The 23,034-nt window shown below is 42.4% G+C and overlaps 1 protein-coding gene across 1 annotated transcript; it reads left to right on the plus strand.

The window, feature by feature from the left end:
• Positions 1 to 1,170: 1,170 nt before the first annotated feature.
• Positions 1,171 to 21,018, plus strand: mrps15 (mitochondrial ribosomal protein S15). The gene is made up of 8 exons (XM_073034604.1): positions 1,171 to 1,336; positions 1,651 to 1,707; positions 2,705 to 2,780; positions 3,431 to 3,479; positions 6,977 to 7,061; positions 19,134 to 19,192; positions 19,669 to 19,860; positions 20,811 to 21,018. The coding sequence occupies exons 1-8, from the start codon at positions 1,207 to 1,209 to the stop codon at positions 20,922 to 20,924; spliced, it is 762 nt and encodes a 253-aa protein (XP_072890705.1). The 5' UTR covers positions 1,171 to 1,206; the 3' UTR covers positions 20,925 to 21,018.
• Positions 21,019 to 23,034: the final 2,016 nt, after the last annotated feature.

Consider the following 23,034-nt stretch of genomic DNA (forward strand, 5'->3'; position numbering starts at 1 on the left):
AACTCGCCTTATCTGCCTCCATTGTTAGGTGATTATTCCTCCACAACTAAGACAAACACAATAGTGTAATGGTTAGCACGACACTTTACGGTACAGGTGACCCAGGTTCAACTTCCACTGCTGCCTATAAGGAGTTTATATGTTCTCCCTGTGACCTCGTGAGTTTTCTCCCACATTCCAAAGACATCTCAATAAAAAAATTCTATGCCTGCCCAACATTACCAGGCTTAATGGAAGGTATCTGAGGTATTTATGAGACCAAACTAAGTGTAGATGCTAAAAATTCTTGATGACATCTATTTGGAAATTTGTCAACAAGAGGGAGTAACTCAGTTTCACTTATATGCTCTTCTGGAGATAGATGCCTCCCAGAATACTGTATCTCTGCTGTGATTATTATTTACAGCATTTTGTGCTTTAAATCACCATCTAGAGCAGACTGCATTCACTCAGCAAACATTTTTCCATCTCTCCAGTTCCAGCATACTACAAGGATCATTTTCCAGCAGGTCTGTTCCAATGCATTATTACACCCTGTATTTAACAACTCAGTAGCAGGGCAGTGCAGGTGGTACAATGGCCCACTCCTGCTTCTATTTCTTGTATGTACAGATCTGGTAGACCCATTACTGGATGGAAGTGGTTGCTGTGGAAATGTTGCAGAGGGGGAAATCGGGATGCAGCCTGGATCGGGAAGCGTGAGCTATATAGGAAATTTAGATGGGCCTGGATGGTTTTTGTCTGGCAGAGGCTGCCGGCAACCTGATAGGAGCTTATAAAATAATTATAGGTATCGATAGACAGTCAGTATCTTAGTTTTTTCCAGCATTTTTGTGTGTTTCTTGTTTTCCTATGGTAGAAATGTCAAAATGCTTTGCTGGAAGCGGTTACCACAGAGGTATTCAACAGACTTACAGACACATGAATGTGCAGGGAATGGAAGGGCGTGGGCCACGTGCAGGTGGGGTTTAGTTGAATTCGGCATCGTGTTCAGAAGAGACATGGTGGGCCGAATGGCTTGTATCAGCTGCACGCCTTCTATGTCCTTTCGGACCCTTCACTTTGTTGGGTGAGGAGACATCAACCTCCAGCCAGCGCTGTCTCTGCGGTAGCCATGGCAACGCGCGCCCCGCCACCCACGTGGTACAAACTGCGGTCCCTGTCGCTTTCCGATGATGTTTCGAGTCGCGCTGTGAATGACGCCCGATGTTGCGGAGAGCGGTGTGTGGATTACTGGAGACCGGGGCTCGGGGCCTGGTTGTTTGCGGCGGCCAGTCGTACCGTCCTCTCCACTGCTGGGCCAGAGGAGACGATGGTGGGCTGGCGCGGCGGCTGGGTAAGCTATCGGGCCGGAAGGGAGGAGGGAGGCTACTCTAGGGGCGAGTAGGTGCGGGACCGATATGGGAGAATGGGAATTGGGTCTCGGGGACCGGTCCGACCGGTGGGGCAGGGACGGAGACGGGATCTGGGCTGGAGGGGTACGCTGGGTGGCGAGGACCGGGTGTGTTCCGGCCCACGCTTCGGGTGGTGAAGTGGACCAGTTCCTGCCCCAGAACGGCGTGGACACGGTCCCGGGACGGGAACAGTGGGTAGCTGGAGGGAAGGCTGCTGGGTCCAGTCCGACCGTAACTGTGCCTTTTCTTTTTGCAGGTACGGCCTTGCAGCCATTCACCCGCTGCCTTGCCACGGTTTCGAAGAGGACGCCAGGTGGGTGGGGAGTGGTGGTCGGGGTGTGTGTGTGTGTCCTACAGACCGTAGTACCCAGAGCTTGGCCCATGGGCGTTTGGGATCAGTCGTAGCTGAACCCGCGGCGTCCCTCAGAGAAGCTCAGCCTCGGAGTTTATTCCTTGTTGCCTAATCTCCTGACACCGACCTGTCGCTTATGGACATGAGAGGAGGACGGTGTGGTTTAATGGTTGGAGGGACAGAAGAGTGATTGTGTGGGTGAAACGTCCCCTGCCTAACCCCAGCCCAATGGAGCCCATTAAATATCTGAAAAAAAATCCTGAAGGGAGAGGGTGAAGGGCTTAAATACTGAATCTCATTTGTACCAATCACATATAGAACGAAGGAATGAAGTCTTACAAGGGGAATTTAGGGATCTGAGAAGAAATAATATCAGGATTGCTCCCTGTACACATACAAAAAAAAGTACAGGGAAAGGTGGATAAAGCAACTGGATGCATGAAGCAGGAGTGTGGATTTTATAATTCTGTGAGTTTGGTATTGTCATTAGGACAGCCAGATTAATTATAACTGGGACCAATATCCTTGCTGGGTGCCTTTGAGGAGGGTTTAAATTTGTTTGGTAGAGGAGTGGATACCTGATAGAAGAATCAGGGTGGATAAAAGCAATTATAGGGTGTCGGGGTGGGAACATTTGGTAAAGTGATGGAAATAACCACTGGAACTTTCACAAGGTCATACTTGAAGCTACTAGAGAATTGTGAGAAGGAGTGGCAGAGCAGATCGAACTGGGTATCCCAGCAACACATACAAAGTGGTGGAGGAGTTCAGCATCTATGGAAAAAAGCACAGTCGACGTTTCCAGCCGATACCCTTAGCAGGACTGCTTGTTTGTGATTGGAACTGAATGTCTATTTATATTACAAAGCTTATGTGCATGATTGCAGCCCTTGTTCCCTGCATTATTGAATGAAGTTTTTCAGTGCTTTTCCATTTTAACAATATTTTTATCTGATAGAATTTCCAAGCCAGTTGGATGATCTGATACCAACCATGTTGAAGAAGGACTACAGAGACATGGAGTCAGTGAACAAGTATGTAGCTATCCTTCCCTTACTACTGTTCAATGTTTAAATACTGTCACTTAGTTCAGCGCCTGCTGCTTGCTGGCACAATCTGTTCAAAACTGGCCCTGTGTGTTTTAGAGAGGTTGATAATATCGGTATGGTTTTGAATGAAGCAAACTCACCAGCTTGCCAGTCCCTTGTGTCTCCATGTAGTTTTGAATATTGCACTGGAGTGTTCCTTGGCTGGCACGTTTTAAACTGAGTGTGGAATGGTGCTGCTTTTGCCGTGTGACTCACTGAGTGGATAAGTTGCTGCAGTGCTCAGTCCGAGTGCCCTGGTACTGTGAAGACAGCCCTTTGAAAAAGTGTCTGGCGCATGTGGTACAGAGAATTAGCCACTTGTAAAATGGGGTATGACCAGGACGGGTGGGATGGTTACTCAGAATCGGACTTCGGGGCAGAAGGAGTGTGCTTTACCCATAGGGATGGGAACTGAGGGCAGTGGAGACTGGTTCCGCGGGCAGGAATGTCATGTCAAGTTGCTTGGTAACCGTGCACCTGTTATTCAGCATGTGGAACAGATGTGGATGTAGATTTGGGGCAGTGTGCAGGGAGACCAAGGTGAAAAAAGGGAAGAGAATGTAAAGGTGTTAACTCTGGGACATATTTTTCTGCAGGATGGATGAGGTGGTTCGAAGGATGCTCTCGTTGGAAATGGCAAGTCATGTAAGTCCGCTTTTTGGATGGTATTCAAGAGGAGCATTCTGTGATTTGCAGCAGTCCAAGCAATGACATTTTCTGATATTTTTGTGATGCCCCATTTCATTATTTGTTCTTAACCACTCCCCTCTGCTGCTGAGTTACAATTTTATACAACTGACTGCACCGTTATACTAGCATACATTCACATTCCTGAGTGTAAGCTGGTCTTACCAGGGGTGATCCGGAAAACATTGCTTGTAAAATTACGGAACACAAGCAGGTGATGTGAGGGGTAGTAAATGTGCTCTTGTTGATCTGTTGCTACTCTCCAGCACAACCTGCAAGAGGAAGGATGGAGTGGCTTATTATTGATTTGTTCCTTTGTTCTGTGTACCACCAGCTATTCAACAAGAACAGCAGCAGGCCATGGGCTCACTGAGTAACAGCCTGTGCAGTTAGTAAATTGGGGCAGCATGGTGGCGGGGCGGTTTGCTTAACACTTCTAGTGCCAGTGGCCCAGGTTCAGTTTCACCGCTGCCTGTAAGGAGTTAGTATGTTTTCTCTCTGACCGTGTGGGTTTCCTCCGGGCGCTGCAGTTTCCTCCCACGGTCCAAAACGTATGGGTTAGGTTAATACGTCCCAGGGATGCAATTGTGCAGCATGGGCACGATAGGCTGAATAGCCTGAAGCTGTGCTCTATCTCTAAACAATAACAAATCACTGGGAATAAAACCACCTCAGCCAGGAAGGGCTTCATTTGTGATGGTGGCTAAAGAGGCTGAACCAGTTATACATAATAAAAGAAACACAGTTCCCCGTCCTTCCAGAGCTTGAATTTATTTAATTCTAATAATCTGGTTAAAATTAGCGTGAGGCTGTGACAAAATCTGGGAACGTCGGTGGTAATTTATGCAGGAGAATCTCAGTGAGGAAATGTGAAAACAGAGAGAGACGGTGACTTCACAAGACCCAGGTCACAACAGCTTAATGAAGTGGAAGCTGCAGCTGACTGGAGCTACTGTGAAAGTTGGAAGGAAGTAGATAGTTTGCCAGTACTGGTGAGAGGGTGGTTGTCATTGTCCGTACTTTCAACAAGGGAGCAATGTGTGTTTAGAAACAGAGAAACATAAAAAACCTACAGCACAATACAGGCCTTCCGGCCCACAAAGTTGTGCCAAACACGTCCTTATCTGAGAAATTACTAGGGTTACCCATAACCCTCTATTTTTCTAAGTTCCATGTACCAATCCAAAAGACTCTTAAAAGACCCTATCGTATCCGCCTCCACCACTGTTGCTGGCACCCCATTCCATGCATTCACCACTGCGTATAAAAAAAAACTTACCCCTGGCATCTCCTCTGTACCTACTCCCAAGCACCTTAAACCTGTGCCCTCTTGTGGCAGCCATTTCAGCCCTGGGGAAAAAGCCTCTGACTATCCACATGATTAATGCGTCTCATCATCTTATACACCTCTATCATGTCACCTCTCATCCTATGATGCTCCAAGGAGAAAAGGCCAAGTTCACTCAACCTATTCTCATAAGGCATGCTCCCCAATCTGGGCAACATCCTTGTAAGTCTCCTCTGCACCCTTTCCATAGCTTCCAGATCCTTCCTGTAGTGAGGCGACCAGAACTGAGCACAGTACTCCAAGAGGGTCTGACCAGGGTCCTATATAGCTGCAACATTACCTCACGACTCCTAAATTCAATTCCACGATTAATGAAGACCAATACACCGTATGCCTTCTTAACCATAGAGTCAACCTGCACAGCTGCTTTGAGCGTCCGATGGACTCGGACCCCAAGATCCCTCTGATCCTCCACACTGCCAAGAGTCTTACCATTAATACTATATTCTGCCATCATACTTGACCTACCAAAATGAACCACTTCACATTTATCTGGGTTGAACTCCATCTGCCACTTCTCAGCTGGGTTTTGCATCCTATCAATGTCCCGCTGTAACCTCTGACAACCCTCCACACTATCCACAACACCTCTAACCTTTGTGTCATCAGCAAATTTATGAACCCATCCCTCCACTTCCTCATCCAGATCATTTATAAAAGTCACGAAGAGAAAGGGTCCCAGAACAGATTCGCTGGTCACTAACCTCGATGCAGAATATGACCTGTCTACAGCCACTTCTTGCCTTCTGTGGCAAGCCAGTTCTGGATCCACAAAGCAATGCCCCCTTGGACCCCATGCCTCCTTACTTTCTCAATAAGCCTTGCATGGGGTACCTCATCAAATGTCTTGCTGAAATCCATATACACTACATCTACTGCTCTTCCTCCATCAATGTGTTTAGTCATATCCTCAAAAATTTCAATCAGGCTCGTAAGGCACAACCTGCCCAATAGTGCTGACTATTCCTAATCATATTATACCGCTCCAAATGTTCATAAATCCTTCCTCTGAGGATCTTCTCCATCAACTTACCAACCACTGAAGTAAGACTCACTGGTCTATAATTTCCTTGGCTATCTCTACTCCCTTTCTTGAATAAGGGAACAACATCCACAACCCTCCAATCCTCCGGAACCTCTTCCGTCCCCAGTGATGATGCAAAGATCATCACCGGAGGCTCAGCAATCTCCTCCCTTGCCTCCCACAGTCGCCTGGGGTACATCTCATCCAGTCCTGGCTACTTATCCAACTTCATTCTTTCCAAAAGCTCTAGCACATCCTTTTTCTTAATATCTACATGCTCAAGCTTTTCAGTCTGCTGCAAGTCATCACTACAATCACCAATATCCTTTTCCATTGTGAATACTTAAGTATAGTATTCATTAAGTATCTCTGCTATTTCCTCCGGTTCCATACAGTTTCCCACTATCACACTTGGTAGGTTTTATTCTTTCACATCTTATCCTCTTGCTCTTCACATACTTGTAGAATGCCTTGGGTTTTCCCTAATCCTGCTTGCCAAGGCCTTCTCATGGCCCCTTCTGGCTCTCCTAATTTCCTCCTTAAGCTCCCTCCTGTTAGCCTTATAATCTTCCAGATCTCTGACATTACCTAGCTCTCTGAAGCTTTCGTAAGCTTTTATTTTCCTCTTGACTAGATTAACTACAGCCTTTGTACACCATGGTTCCTGCACCCTACCATAACTTCCCTGTCTCATTTGAATGAACCTATGCAGAACTCCACACAAATATCCCCTGAACATTTGCCAAATTTTATTAAATGTTTGTGTTGAATTTTGGGTATTTCTGTTGTTCCTATGTGACTGTGGTTTGCATGTAATGTGTAAAGACTGGTAATTTGGAGGCTATTAATGTTTGGTAACAGCAACTTATTAACTCCAGAACCTAACCATCAATGTAAATTTTAAAACACTTAGCGCATTCAGAGCCTGGGCTGAAAGAACTACCCATCTGAATTCACCTAATACTCCTTTCTGTGAGTCACTGTGGATATAATGAAGGGGGCAAGTTAACTTTTTTATAGGTATTTTGCTCATGCTGTTGACTTTCCTGCTGCTACAAGATTGATTGCATGACTTACTTTTAGAGAGAGAAGCTGCAGTTGAAGACCAGCCAGCTGGTGGAGAAGGTGCGGAGGAGTCCCAGTGACGTTGGTTCCACAGAAGTCCAAAGTGAGTTTGCCTTTCCATTCACGGCTCATCGTATTTCAGTCACTCATTTAAAAACCAGGACGCAGCTGAAGTGGGATCATAGTTGTCTGTGATGTCATTTTCCCATCCGATTGCCAGTTTTACCAAATAAACTTAGTGGCTGCATATCGACAAGCTTCTTAGAAAAGAGAATTACCAAGCAAAACCATCCTTTGCCTCTAAATGCCTGAGAACTGATACTAATATTACCTCCATTTTAGCTTCTGCATTCAGGAGATTGAACCTAACAAACTCCATCCTGACGAGCCCTTTAAGAATGCTGTCAGTTTCAGGGCAGTTGCATTTTATTCAAAGTTCAAAATCAGTTTATTATCAAAGTATATTATTACGGTTGCTGGAGAAAGTTTGTGAACCCTTTGCAATTGCCTGGTTTTCTGAATTAATTGCTTATAAAATGTGGTCTGATCAGCATCTGTCACAATAATAGACAAACACGATCTGCCTAAACTAATAACTCACAAAGAATTGCACTTTTCATGTCTTTATTGAACACTTTGTTTAATCGCTCACAGTCTAGGTTCAAAAATTATGTGAACTTCTGGGTTCTACATGACTGTTTTGCCTTCTACAGAAGCTATTTGGAGTCAGGTGTTCCAAACAAAGAGTTGAAATTTAAGGTGCGAGTTGTAGAGGTGCCTGCCCTATAAAAGACACACAAAAGTCAGGTTACTGACAGAGCCTGCTCTTCCCAAGAACTATCTGTTTATGTGCACTATGCCTCAATCAAAACAATGTTCAGAGGACCTTAGAAGAAGATCTGTAGAGATGCGTGAAGCTGGAAAAGGCTACAAAATACTTCTTTTTTTTAATTTATTTTTTATTGTTCATCATCAAACAAACATAAAGATAAATAAAAAATACATAAGATGTATTTCAGATATTGTACATATACATCATATAGTCCTATATGCCACGAATCTCCACATAATGTTTATCTGAGGTATACACTTATAGAAAAGAGAGGAAAGAAAGAACAAGTGAAAGGAGAAAACTATGTACAAGTAGGGAGTGATTTTTTTTTACAACATGTTCATTGATTTGTGAGAATAAAATCAGGCCTATGAGGTGTTATGTAGTTAAACCATTTTTCCCAGTATGAATCAAATTGTTCCAGCTTATGATTAACAGATGCTGTTATCTTCTCCGTTTTGTAAATGTCCATTGTAATTTCTATCCATGCATTTAAGGTTGGGCTCTCCTGTGATAACCATTTCCTAGTAAGAGTCTTTTTACCAGCCACCAGCAGTATATTCATTGAATATTTATCTCTTTTCAACCATTCTTGAGGTATATACCCAAAATACATGGTCTTACTTTCTAAGGGTATTTCACATTTAAAGATGTCTTCTAGGGCATTGTGTCTCCCACTCCAATAGTCTTTGATAACGGGGCATTCCCAGAAAATATGATAATGATTTGCATTTTGATTTCCACAATTTCTGCAGCAAACAGGGAGGTTACTACCATAATGGGATTTCTGAGAGGGTGTAATAAAATATCAAGTTTTTTCATCCAAACTCCCTCCATTTCTGTGAACTGGTACACTTCCATTGATACCTCCATATTGTTGTCCATTCTTCCTCAGATATAATTATCCCTCCTTCCTTCTCCCATTTTTTTAATGTATGAAGTTGAATGTGCTTTAAGATTTGACAAACCCTTATACACGCTTGAAATGATTCTACTACCGTTATCTGAATTATATGCTTTTCTAAATAGCTCTATCAAACATGTCTTGCCTTGGTTACATTTTTAACCGTCCTATTAACATATTGTCGCATCTGTAAATACCGATAAAAGTCTTGTTTTTCTAAGCATTCTCTTTAAGCATTTCAAAACTGAACAGTGTTCCTTCTTTCATTATATTGCAAAGAACTGTTATTCCTTTAGCTGTCCAGTCCTTAAATCTAGCATCCAGTTTATTCGGCGTAAAATCCAAGTCATATGCACACCACTTAAGAATTGCACTATCTCCCTCTAGTTTGTATTTTTTTTATAATAGTTTTCCATATTTTAAGAGTCCATTTCACCCATGGGTTATCAATAGTATTTATGTACCTTTGTAGGTTGTTATCAGCCAAAATTGCCTGTATGGGGATGGGAAGTACCCCCTCCTCAATGTTTTTCCATTGAGTGTCATATGATGGGTTGCACCAACACATCACAGTTCTCAACTGTGCTGCAAAATAATAATCTCTAAGAGAAGGTAGGTCCCATTCCCCCCCCCCCCTTTCCTTGGCTAATTGCAAACTTTTGAGATGAACTCTAAGCCTTTTACCTTGCCAAATATATCTTGATTACATTTTGTTCCATTCATTGAATTGATTATGATTAATCTCTATTGGTAGAGTCTGAAAGAGATATAATAGTCTGGGCAGTATATTCATTTTAATAGATTCAATCCTTGAACTGAGACTAAAAAAAGGAATTAGGTTCCATCTTGTTATATCTTCCTTAATTTTTTATATATAGGCTGATACTTGCATTCTGATAATTTTGCCAAATCTTTTGGCATAATAATGCCCAAATATTTGAAAGACTCTACACGAGGAAATTTGCAGATGTTGGAAATTCAAACAACACACACAAAATGCTGGTGGAACACAGCAGGTCAGGCAGCATCTATAAGGAGAAGCACTGTCGACGTTTCGGGCCAAGACCCTTCATCAGGACTAACTGAAAGGAAAGATAGAAAGAGATTTGAAAGTAGTGGGGGGAGGGGGAAATGCGAAATGATAGGAGAAGACTGGAGGGGGTGGGATGAAGCTAAGAGCTGGAAAGGTGATTGGCGAAAGCTGGAGAAGGGAAAGGATCATGGGACGGGAGGCCTTGGGAGAAAGAAAGGGGGGTGGGGGGGGAAGCACCAGAGGGAGATGGAGAACAGGCAAACAACTAAATATGTCAGGGATGGGGTAAGATTTTCCAAGATGGCGGCGTGACGCAGCTTGCAGCGGCCACTCCGGAGATGATTATCTGTTATTTGTGAAGTGGGGTGCCGTGCGCAATCATAATCGATTGAAAACGGACGTGGGAGCACAGAAGAACATCAGGAAATCTCCAGGAAGACCTTCTTCGTTGCTGCTGCTGCTGTGAGGTCCGGGACTCTGCTGGGAAGAACAGGCCCCCAGTCCTCGGGGTCGCGTTGCTGATGGCCGTTGGTCTTAATACGCTGGGCAGAGGATGGTGCTCGGAGAAGCTGTGCAGGAGGGGATGGTCGTCGGCTCAGAGGTTCGACGGACTTGGAGTCCGCTGCGGTCATGTCGCTTTAGGTGTGTGCTGCGTCCGCTAGGCTGAGTTGGGCAGCGCCCTGGAAGTCCATAGCGGGGGTATTCCCTTCTGCCGCTGGCATGGGGTGGCGAGTCTGTTGGGACCCTGGGGACTTGTGGGAACTGTATGGCGATTTCTTTGAACTTATAGTCCTTTAACATCTTTGGACTATTTTTACTGTGCCCATAGTCTTTTTTTTTATCAATTATGCTATTGTTTGCACTGTTGTAACTATATGTTGTTGCTATGTGGTTTTGTGCAGGTCTTGTAGCTTTAGTTTTTGGTCTTGTTTGGTGGATTTGGAGCTCCTTTTCGGGGAATGCGCTAAGACGGTAGCGTGATATTAACACGCAGCAGCTTCTCCGGACTCTGGATTGGGGATTGCCAAACGTTATGTGGATTTTCTAGTGTAGTCTGTTTTGTCATATGCTTTTGTGATATCATTCTGGAGGAACGTTGTCTCATTTTTTAACTGCATTGCATTTGTGGTTTCTAAATGACAATGAATCTGAATCTGAAGAAGGGGAGGAGGGGCATTAACAGAAGTTAGAGAAGTCAATGTTCATGCCATCAGGTTGGAGGCTACCCAGCTGGTATATAAGGTGTTGTTCCTCCAACCTGAGTTTGGATTCATTTTGACAGTAGAGGAGGCCATGGATAGACGTATCAGAATGGGAATGGGACGTGGAATTAAAATGTGTGACCACTGGGAGATCCTGCTTTCTCTGGCGGACCGAGCGTAGGTGTTCAGCGAAACGGTCTCCCAGTCTGCGTCGGTCTCACCAATATATAAAAGGCCACACTGGGAGCACCAGACACAGTATACCACATTTCGCATTTCCCCCTCCCCCCCCCCTCACTACTTTCAAAGATAGTAATCTTTCCTTTCAGTTAATCCTGACGAAGGGTCTCGGCCCAAAGCGTCGACAGTGCTCCTCCTTATAGATGCTGCCTGGCCTGCTGTGTTCCACCAGCATTTTGTGTGTGTTTTTTGAAAGACTGTTTGCCATGCCCAGGGATATATGAACTTTCAATTTCTCTTGGTGGGCTATAGTTATATGAAAGTAATTGGGTTTTATCTGTATTGATCTTGTATCCTGATAATTGACCATATTGTTCAAAAGATTGCATCAATTTAGGTAAAGAGTATGTTGGTTGCCCTAGATAGATCAAAATGTCATCTGCATAACAAGCCAGTTTACACTCTGTCCCTTTAATAGTAATTCCCCTGATATCTTCATTTTGTTTGATGTTTTGAGCTAATGGTTTCAGATATAATACGAAGAGCAGTGGTGACCATGCACAATCCTGTCTCGTACCCATTTGTAAGATAAGACTATTTGATAAATATCCATTGATTTTAATCCTAGCAGTATGGTTGTCATATAGTGCCTTATAGTTTTAATAATGGTGTCATGGAAACCAAATCTATGTAAAACTCTGTAAAGAAAATTCCAGTTAACTGAATCAAATGCCTTTTCAGCGTCCACGCTTATCACTGTTTCTTCAATTTTTTTTGTATATGATCCATAATGTTAAGTATCCTTTGTATATTGTCTTGTGTCTGGCGTTGCTGTATAAAACCTGTCTGATCGTTATGTATCAGTATGGGTAGAAACTCTTCTAATCGTTTGGCCATGATGGAGGTAAATAATCTATAATCTACATTAAGAACCTAAATGACCCATATTCCATTTTATCCTTGCCTTCTTTCGGTATAGCTGAGATTATCACTTCCTTCCAGCTGGGTGGCATTTGTGCCTTTGTTAGAGCCCAGTTCAGTGTGGGGATTAAGAGGGGAATTAACTTATTTTTAAATTCTTTGTACCACTCTGCCGTATATCCATCTGATTCTGGTAACTTGCTTAATTCAAGCCTACTAATTGCAGCTTTTAGTTGAACTTCAGTTATGTCAGCAGTCATCATTCTGTTTTGTTCTTTGCTTAAAGTGGGTAACTCTACAGAATTCAGGAAGGTGTCAGTCTGGGTAATGCTTCCCCCTGGAACTTTGGAATATAGAGTTTTGTGAAACATTTCAAAAGCTTCTTGAATTTCACTTAGCTTATTTTTTTATCATTTTTGTTCTTGGGTCCCTAATTCTATGAATTGTATTTTCTGCTATCTTTTTTTCAGTTTCCATGCCAGTATTTTCGTAGATTTCGATCCACTTTCATAATGTCTCTGTTTCAGAAACATTAAATTTTTCCTGATTTCTTGCGTCGCCAAACTATTAATTTCATTCCTAATTTTTAAAATTTCCTGTAATGTATCCTGTGCCAAATTCAATTTGTTTTATTTTCTAGTATACAAAAGCATTTCTAAAGACATAAATGTTCATCTTTCCACAGTAAGAGATATTGTCTACAAATTTAGGAAACCCCATACTGTTGCTACTCTCCCTAGGAATGGGCATCCTGCAAAAATCACAAGATCACAACATGCAAGCTGAGGAAGGTGAAAAAGACCTTCTGTAGCATCAAAAGACCTACAGAAATCTCTGGAACTCACTAAACCATATAACCATATAACAATTACAGCACGGAAACAGGCCAACTCGGCCCTTCTAGTCCGTGCCGAACACTTACTCTCACCTAGTCCCACCGACCTGCACTCAGCCCATAACCCTCCATTCCTTTCCTGTCCATATACCTATCCAATTTTACATTAAATGACAATACCGAATCTGCCTCTACCACTTCTACTGGAAACTCGTTCCACACAGCTACCACTCTCTGAGTAAAGAAGTTCCCCCTCGTGTTACCCCTAAACTTTTGCCCCTTAACTCTCAACTCATGTCCTTTTGTTTGAATCACCTCTACTCTCAATGGAAAAAGCCTATCCACGTCAACTTTATCTATCCCCCTCATAATTTTAAATACCTCTATCAAGTCCCCCCTCAACCTTCTACGCTCCAAAGAATAAAGACCTAACTTGTTCAACCTTTCCCTGTAACTTAGGTGCTGAAATGCAGGTAACATTCTAGTAAATGTTCTCTGTACTCTCTCTATTTTGTTGATATCTTTCCTATAATTTGGTGACCAGAACTGTACACATTACTCCAAATTTGGCCTTACCAATGCCTTGTACAATTTTAACATTACATCCCAACTCCTATACTCAATGCTCTGATTTATAAAGGCCAACATACCAAAAGCTTTCTTCACCACCCTATCCACATGAGATTCCGCCTTCAGGGATCTATGCACCATTATTCCTAGATCACTCTGTTCTACTGCATTCCTCAATGCCCTACCATTTACCATGTATGTCCTACTTGGATTATTCCTACCAAAATGTAGCACCTCACACTTACCAGCATTAAACTCCATCTGCCATCTTTCAGACCACTCTTCTAACTGGCTTAAATCTCTCTGCAAGCTTTGAAAACCTATTTCATTATCCACAACGCCACTTACCTTAGTATCATCTGCATACTTACTAATCCAATTTACCATCCATCATCCAGATCATTAATGTAAATGACAAACAACATTGGACCCAGTACAAATCCCTGCGGCATACCACTAGTCACCGGTCTCCAACCTGACAAACAGTTATCCACCACTACTCTGTGGCATCTCCCATCCAGCCACTGTTGAATCCATTTTACTACTTCAATATTAATACCTAACGATTGAACCTTCCTAACTAACCTTCCTTGCGGAACCTTGTCAGAGGCCTTACTGAAGTCCATATAGACAACATCCACTGCTTTACCCTCGTCAACTTTCCTAGTAACCTCTTCAAAAAATTCAATAAGATTTGTCAAACATGACCTTCCACACACAAATCCATGCTGACTGTTCCTAATCAGACCCTGTCTATCCATATAATTATATATACCATCTTTAAGAATACTTTCCATTAATTTACCCATCACTGACGTCAAACTGACAGGCCAATAATTGCTAAGTTTACTCTTAGAACCCTTTTTAAACAATGGAACAACATGAGCAATACGCCAATCCTCCGGCAGCATCCCCGTTTCTAATGACATTTGGAATATTTCTGTCAGAGTCCCTGCTATTTCTACACTAACTTCCCTCAAGGTCCTAGGGAATATCCTGTCAGGATCCGGAGATTTATCCACTTTTATATTCCTTAAAAGCGCCAGTACTTCCTCCTCTTTAATCGTCACGGTTTTCATAACTTCCCTACTTGTTTCCTTTCCCTTCCCTTACACAATTCGATAAAGTCTCTGTTCATGTGTTCACTATGAGAAAAACACTGAACAAGAATTGGCTTTGTTTTGATTGGTTGAGTTTTTTAGCCCACACCCTCTTTTGGAATATTTGGTGCCAGACTGGAGCTGTCTCTACACTTTTAGAACCTACATTTAGGTCCCCCACATTCTTCATCTCAAGTGATTCCCTATTCTTTCTCTTGTAGGCATTCTCTACCTTGCCAAGGATATTAGCATCATCAAACCTTGGTCTACGTGAGCATGATGGACAGTGTTCAGCGAACCCACTTTGTTTTGCTCTCATTTTTAAGCTATAGCTATCCTGTGTTCGATAGCCTTCCATTCTCACTAAAGTATACTTTTTGGCATGGTGATAAAGTTATGGAGTACACAATTCCATGACACAGTTCTTTTAGGCCTTCTAGGTGCCACTTTGCTTAGGCTTGTCTAATTGTGTCCTCTGAACTGTGTCGGACTTGTGTCAACCACTTAGAACAAGCCCAGTTCAAACTAACCAGTCAGGAATTGGCAGTTCAGATCCAGCCAGTCAGGATGGAGAATTAAACCCCAAGCATGACCTGCTCACTCAAGAGGGTCTTTAAGGAGGTGCCTGCAGGGGGACTTGTTATCTGACTAACTTGTGCCTGGGGAAGGCAGTTGCATTTACTGTTAAAATGTTGCAATCAGTATCTGTAAAAATGTGACTGTTAAGGCCAAAGGATAGTATGGATAAATGCTGTGGCATGACCTGAAGAGTGCAGTTCATGCTAGCTATCCCAGAAATTTGGATGAGTCCTGACGAAGAGTCCCGGCCCAAAACATCAACTGTACTACTTCCTGTAGCTGCTGCCTGGCCTGCTGCATTCCACCAACATTTTGTGTGTGTTGCCTGAATTTCCAGCATCTGCACATTTCCTCGTGTTGATGAACTGAGACAGACAGACAGACATACTTTATTGATCCCGAAGGGAATTGGGTTTCGTTACAGTCGCACCAACCAAGAATAGTGTAGAAATACAGCAATATAAAACCATAAATAATTAAATAATAACAAGTAAATAATGCCAAGTGGAAATAAGTCCAGGACCAGCCTATTGACTCAGAGTGTCTGACACTCCGAGGGAGGAGTTGTAAAGTTTGATGGCCACGGGCAAGAATGACTTCCTATGACACTCAGTGTTACATCTCGGTGGAATGAGTCTCTGGCTGAATGTACTCCTGTGCCTAACCAGTGTGAAATAGTTTTGTATGGAGGAATTCAAACTCGCCCTTGTGCAAGTCTGATCAGCAGCTACAGGAAACGTTTGGTGAAGGATATTGCTGCTAAAGGAGGTTCTACCGGTTTTTAAATAGAAGTTTCACACACTTTTTCCAGCCTGGACTGTGAATGATTAAACAATGTGTTTAGTAAAGACATGAAAAGTACAATTGTTTGTTATTAGTTCAGGCAGATTGTGTTTGTCTATTATTGTGACTGAGATGAAGGTTACTCATAACATGTTGTCTAATTAAAGCCAGGTAATTGCAAAGGGTTCAGAACCTTTTTCTTGGAACTATATGTCATCATATACAACCCTGAGATTCATTTTCTTGGGGACATCATTAATTTATAGAATAATAACAGAATCAATGAAAGACCACCCAGCTAGGGTGCTCAACCAGAATGCAGAAGACAACAAACTGTTCAAATACAAAAAAAATAAACAATAATAATAAATAACCAATAAATATTGAGAACATGAGATGAAGAGTCAACTTGATCTACTGAAGTCCATCAGTAAAAGCAGAAACAACAGATCAGGCAGCATCTGTGGAAAGAGAAACAGTTAATGTTTCAGATGAGGATTGGGGAAGAAGGAATATGATCATTTCAAATAACAGAAGGTGATGAGGGAGATGATGAGCTGAAATCTACAGTGAGTTAACGGGGCAGTTTGGAGATTTTGCTTCTCTGTCTGTATTTTGTGCTATAATGGCAGAGCTGTGTGATGTGCCCAGTAGACCAGGTGGTTCTAATGGAGAAAGAAACCACTGAGTCAATGCCACAGAGTGGTGACTTAAAGCAGAATCTGGCCTCTTCTAATGCAGACAGAGAGGGCAACTTATGATTGTTGTCATCCCAGTGGGTGCTGAATCTTTGGAATCAACTGTCAAAGTTACTATGTAGCCTTAATCGGTAAATATATTCTTGTTAAGTTAGGCAAGTAATACTCCATCTTATGGGACTGAAAATAATTTACACAGATCAATAGAATTTTTGTTTAAGAGATTTGCAGCGTAGGTTACTAAGGACAAGTTGACCAATTTGACTGAATGGTTGAAACCTGCTGTTTCTAATGTTCTTATGTCTCTGAAACTTGGCAGCAATATTTCAATTGCTGATTTTTGTTACTTACCAACTATGTTTGCCAACAATATAGGTCAGCTGGATTCAAAATCAGTAAAAGATTGGAAATGCTATAATTTACTTAACATAAAAATGGATTACAAAGTGGAATCGAATTTAAGAGGATTTGGACCGTATGGGAGGGTTTAAAAATAACCTAGAGGAACGATACCAATGATGCCATTGTCAGAAAGTGGCCAAACATCCCATAGATAGAGAACATTTTATGTGTTCTTAGAGTCATAGAATTATACAAAAGGAAACATCCCTTCGGCCCACCTGACCCATGCTGACCAAGTTATCTACATGTGCTAGTCCCATTTGCTGTTTAGCCCTTCTCCATCTGTACATTCCCTATTCATCTATCTAAGTTCCTTTTAATCATTGCAATTGTACCTGTCTCTTCCACCACCTCTGGCAGCTCATTCCATTTATGTATCACCCTCTGTGTGGTAAAAGTTGCCCTCAGGTCTTGAAAATCTTTCCCCTGTCTCCTTAACTCCATGTCCTCTAATTTTAGTCTCTCCTGCCCTGGGGAGCAGACTGTTGACTTAGAAGGTGTCCGTGTACACATCAGAATCCCTGATATATCTTCAGCGTGGGCAAATTTTTAGAGTCTGTTCTGTCTACGAACCTTCGTTTAGAAAATCAAATCAGATCAGAGTATGTGTATTTATTATAATGCCCTGCCTAAATAATGACTGAATTGTTTTTTGAGGACGTCACAAGGAGGATCAACAATAGCAATAAAGAAACCATTGTTTCCCAGCGGAAACAGGGTCCCAGGTAGTCAACAGTGTATTGGAGAGGGGTAACTTACAATTCAAAATTGGCTCGAGGGCAGGAAACAAGTAATGATATTGGATATTTGAGAATTATTTTTGTGATGGGAAGCCTGAAGCAATGAGAGTTCTACAGAGCTCAATACCTAATTTTCTTACTTGCAATATTGTAATGATATAAACTTGAATATAGAGGGTGCAGTCTTTCTATAGGTGCTAACAAAAGTCTTGGATGGTTGGTGGGTATTCTTCTATACTGCAGTACGATACAGATGGTCAAAAAAAAGTGGCAGGTTGGATATAAACCAGAGGACTGTGAGATGATGTACTCAGAGTGGAAGAAAACATGGGAGTGTACAATAACTGGGGGGATATTGAGCAAAGTGGAGGAACATTAAGACTTTGGAGTGTATGTTTACTGGTCTTTAATGGTAGCAAACAGGTTACTGTAGTGGTTAAAAGCCACATCAGAGAGATGCCTTTATTAACCAACGTACAGAATATACGGATAGGTACGTTATGCCAGAGCATGTACTTATTAGAGTACAGGTTGTGTTTTGTATGTAATTCTGGTCATTACCTTCCAGGGGATGTGATTGCACTGGAGAAGGTGCAGATGAAATTTACAATACAGGTGTCCCCCACTTTACAAATGTTGGCTTTACACCACTTTGCTTTTACAAAAGACCTTCATTAGTAATCTGTTGTCGCATTTCAAAGAGGATTTTCACTTTTAAGAAAAATTTTCCCATATAAATTAATGGTTTTTTGCTTTACGCCATTTTGGCTTAAGAAAGGTTTCAAAGGAACGCTCTACCTTTGTAAAGGGTGGGGGGGAGAAATACCTGTGTTGGCAAGTGTGAAAATTTACACCAATGAAGGAAGATTGAAGAAGGGAAGCTAGAGCAGCCACATTTTTTATACATTGAGTATACATGGGTTTAAAGGATATACTGGGAGATCATCGAAGCATGAAATGGTTCAGTATGCTGTTCCAGGCAGGCAGCATCTGTGGAGAGAAATCAAACTTAATGTGTTAGGAAAATGATCTTTCTCCAGAAATAGGGACATTTCCAGGTGTGTTGATTTTCCTCCCACATCCCAAAGATACGTGGGTTGGTAAGTTAATTGACTACTGTAAAGTGTGGAAGATTTAGAATCAAGAAAGTTAATGGGAACTGGGTGATTGGTGCAAACTTGGACTGACTAGTTTATTTCTGTGCATTGTTACTGAATCTGAAGCAACCAAAACAGCAGCTGCTGGGTACCCCAAATCAAACGCCTTTTGGATATCTCAAGTGTAAAAGTTTTAAATTCAGGTTTCCAGCATCTGCGTTTCTTAGCTCCTTGATTTCAGTTTAAAGCGTAGATGGTTATGCATTAAATTACCTACCTCTCCTCTATCCTTCCCTCAGTTGCCATCTTAACAGCAAAAATTCGGAATTACCAGGAGCACCTGCAGCTCCACAGAAAGGTGAGTACATCAGTTCTACTGCACTCTGCAGCTAAATCTGTACTTCCTGTTTCAAATGGTTCCAGCTGATGGTTTCTAAAATAGTGACTCACACAAATTCAGTCTGAATCCTATCAGTCATTGTCCTCTCTCTCTATTTCCCCTTCTCTGATCTCAGTTTTGTGGTCCATGTGAGCTAACTTCTACTCTTCACCCAATTCCATTACTGCACCTCTCTGATTTAATCCCACCGGCTTGCTGTCTAATTCTGTGGCTTGAATAGTTCCTCTCACTGGATTCTGTATTTCACAGCATTTATTCATGTACTAAATTGAAAGGATTATTAATTCAGCTTATGGCCAAACTAATTAAATCATTTGACCTTCATTTCCCCTCGTCGCCACCCTAGTTACCTATCCTAGTGTTATGGGAAATGGTTGGCCCTCAGTAGTTACATACACACTATCTAGCACTCATTCCTGGTTTCACTTGGCCAGGATAAGACCAACAAACGCCACATGCTGATGGCAATCGACAGGCGGAAGAAGTTGCTGAAGTACCTCCGGCGGACACGCTATGAAGTTTTCGAGAATGTCTGCACGCAGTTGGGCATCCAGTACACCTTTCCTCCTGAGTATTACAGGAAAGTGACACGGCGATGGGCTGCCAAGAAAGCTTTGTGCATAAAGGTAGGATATTAGCCAGCAGGGTTATCAATGGGTAGCTACAATTAACCCTTCTTTAGGACATGGGAGGTTTAAGTCGGTTAGGGAGCCATTCTGATCTGTTTACTGCTAGTCCGCTGGCGGAAGAAAATGACCTCTCCTGGGGTTAGAGGCCTATGTATGTGGGTGGGAGGCAGGGAGGAAGGGGGCTTGTTTTGCTGCTGTTGTATTCTGTGTTTTCCTCAGCATTGTGGGTGTAATATATTGGAGCCTCAATGTGTGGCACCACAAGTGCTGCCCCTAGCACACCCTCGGTTTGTGTTGAAGGTTAAAGCAAGTGACACGGTTCACTCTATATTTTGAAGTAGGCGTGATAAATGAATCTTAGACGAGTTTGGAAAGGCATCCATTATAGAATGACTAATGAGTACTGCCTTTTACTGACCCCAGATTGTACGGATCTTGATATTGGCTGAAGGTAGAATCAATTTGTCTGTACAGTTGAACAGCCTGCCATTAAAGATGATGCAAAGTTGCGCAGGAAGAATGATTGCAGGACCAAGACTGGGGGTTGTGTGATGCAAGTTGAACTCCAGCCCAGTAGAGATGACATCCTGAGGAGTACACTGTTGGTGATGTTTAGTGAAAGGAGTAAACAAGCTTAGTTTGAGTACTTAATTAACTTTGTATATAAGTAACTGCACAGGTAATAACATGAAGAGAAATATTTGCAGTAATGTTTACCATATATCTGAAGTGAAAAGTTATGATCAAATGAAAAAGAAACACAGCAACTCTGAAAGATGAGCCTTTGGGTAGAGTTTTTGCAACAGAATTGGTTTTGCAAAAAGGAAACCCTTACCAGAACTGGACTAAAGAATGGAAAAAGCAAGGCCACGTGGAGTAGAAAGAAGTGGAAAAGGCCAGGCACACTTTTGCAGTCAGAATAACCCTCTGTTACTTCTTTGCTTCAGGTTTTCCAAGAGGTGAAGAAGATGCGTGCTGCTGAACGGCAGAAGCGCAAAGCGGCATCTACAGAGAAAGCCCAGTCTGCCAGTGGAGAAGTAAATGAAGGTACCCCAGTGTGACCAGGAGTGCACGCTGCTGGCTGGCTTGTGCCCTATTTCCAATGGAAGAAGCCAGAACTTCAATGTTCAATTAATAAATATTTATCTTTTTGAATTCCTTGTGTACTCTTTGAATACTTTGTTGAAGGATCCGAATCATGTAGGTTAACTTGATGACAATGCTGAAGCCTACTGATACCATGTAGTGCTTACAAAATCCAGTTTGTTAACATGGTTTATATAACTGCCACTTCCTGATTCTACAGTACTGGCAGCTTCCATTCAGACGCAAGCTGTAACGTCACAGAGTCCTGAGATGGCTGCAGAAACCAGATGGAGTAATAGATTAGAACTTGCTATCAGCAGTGAGGCTTACTGCTGACTCACTTGCCATCAGTGAGCTACAGACAACCTGTGCAAGGTTGTGTACTATGTAATGCCACATTTAGGGTGCGAGGCAGCAGACAGACAACAAAAACCTGAGATTTTTAAAGCCAGCTAAGCCACAGTCTTTGTCAATTGTCAGCCCCAATGAAGCTTTGAATGTTTAAAAATGTTCAAAAACTATCAAAAATCACAACCTAAAATACATCAATGTTTTTGTTTCAAAGTGTTTTTAACTAAGCTCAAAGTAATACAAATTAGCTCATGCTTTGTCTGTGATCTTAAATACTGGAAAATTATTCCAGTTTTGCTGTCAGCATTGGAGTGGAATCTGTAGTACATTGATAGTGAAAAGAATTCAAAGTTGGAGAAATGCCAGTTTTGATGGTATCAGAAAGGATTTGGCAAGTGTGGATTGGGACAGGCTGTTTACTGGCAAAGGTGTACTTGGTAAATAGGATGCCTTCAAAACTGAAATTTGGAGACTACAATGCTCGTATGTGCCTGTCAGAATTAAGGTAAGGTTGACAGATGTAGGGAACCTTGGTTTTCAAGAGATATTGAGGCCCTGGTTAAGAAGAAAGGAGGAGGTGCGTAACAGGTACAGGGCAGTAAACAAATGGTGTGCTTATGGATTCTAAGAAATGCAGGAGAATACATAAGAAAGAAATCAGACAGGCTAAAAGCAGGCATGATGTTGCTCTAGCAGATAGGGTGATGGAGAATCAGATTCTACAGTAGAGCAAAAGGATTGCCGGGGCAAAGTTGGTCCTCTGGAGGATCAGAATGGTGGGGAGCCAAAAGAGGTAGGGGAGATCTTTACTTCGCATCTGTGTTTACTCAGGAGACGGACACGGAATCTATAGAAGTGAGGCAAAGCAGCATCAACTTCATGGACCCTTTACAAATTTCAGACGAGGAGGTGTTTGCTGTCCTGAAGCAAATTAGGGTGGATAAATTCCCAGAGCCTGACCAGGTGTTCCCTCGGACCCTACGGGAGGGAAGTGCAGACATTGCTGGGGGCCCTAGAAGAGTTATTTAAATCATTATTAGCAACAGGTGAAGTAACAGCGGATTGGGAGATGGCCAATGTTCCGCTGTTCAAGAAAAGCCAGTGAATGCAGAGCCAGTGGATGTAGTGTACCTGGACTTTCAGAAAGCCTTTGATAAGGCCCCACATAGGAGATTAGTGGGCATAATTAGAGCACATGATATTGGGGGTAGAGTACTGACATGGATAATTGGTTGGCAGACGGGAAACAGAGTAGGGATTAACGGGTCCTTTTCAGAATGGCAGGCTCGTGGTACTCGTGGGGTACCGCAAAGCTCGGTGCTGGGATCGCAGCTATTTACAATGTACGTTAATGATTTAGATGAAGGGATTAAAAGTAACTTTAGCAAATTTGCAGGTGGCACAAAGCTGGGTGGCAGTGTGAAATGTGAGGAGGATGTTATGAGAATGCAGGGTGACTTGGACAGGTTGGGTGAGTGGGCAGATGCAGTTTAATGTGGATAAGTGTGAGGTTATCCACCTTGGCGGCAAGAACAGGAAGGCAGATTACTATCTGAATGGTGTCAAATTAGAAAAAGGGGAAGTACAATGAAATCTAGGTGTCCTTGTTCATCAGTCACTGAAAATAAGCATGCAAGTACAGCAGGCAGTGAAGAAAGCTAATGGCATGTTGGCCTTCATAACAAGGTGAGTTGAGTATAGGAGCAAAGAAGTCCTTCTGCAGTTGTACGGGGC

This window comes from Hemitrygon akajei, chromosome 32 (assembly GCF_048418815.1).
Source record: "Hemitrygon akajei chromosome 32, sHemAka1.3, whole genome shotgun sequence".
Taxonomy (NCBI): domain Eukaryota; kingdom Metazoa; phylum Chordata; class Chondrichthyes; order Myliobatiformes; family Dasyatidae; genus Hemitrygon; species Hemitrygon akajei.

What these genes read in the sequence shown, in the direction of transcription:
- mrps15 (XM_073034604.1), top strand. Translation starts at nt 1,207, where the DNA reads ATGTTGCGGAGAGCGGTGTGTGGATTACTGGAGACCGGGGCTCGGGGC. An exon ending in TGGGCTGGCGCGGCGGCTGG is followed by an intron (nt 1,337 to 1,650) that starts GTAAGCTATCGG and finishes TTCTTTTTGCAG; the next exon opens with GTACGGCCTTGCAGCCATTC. An exon ending in ACCTGCAGCTCCACAGAAAG is followed by an intron (nt 19,193 to 19,668) that starts GTGAGTACATCA and finishes TCACTTGGCCAG; the next exon opens with GATAAGACCAACAAACGCCA.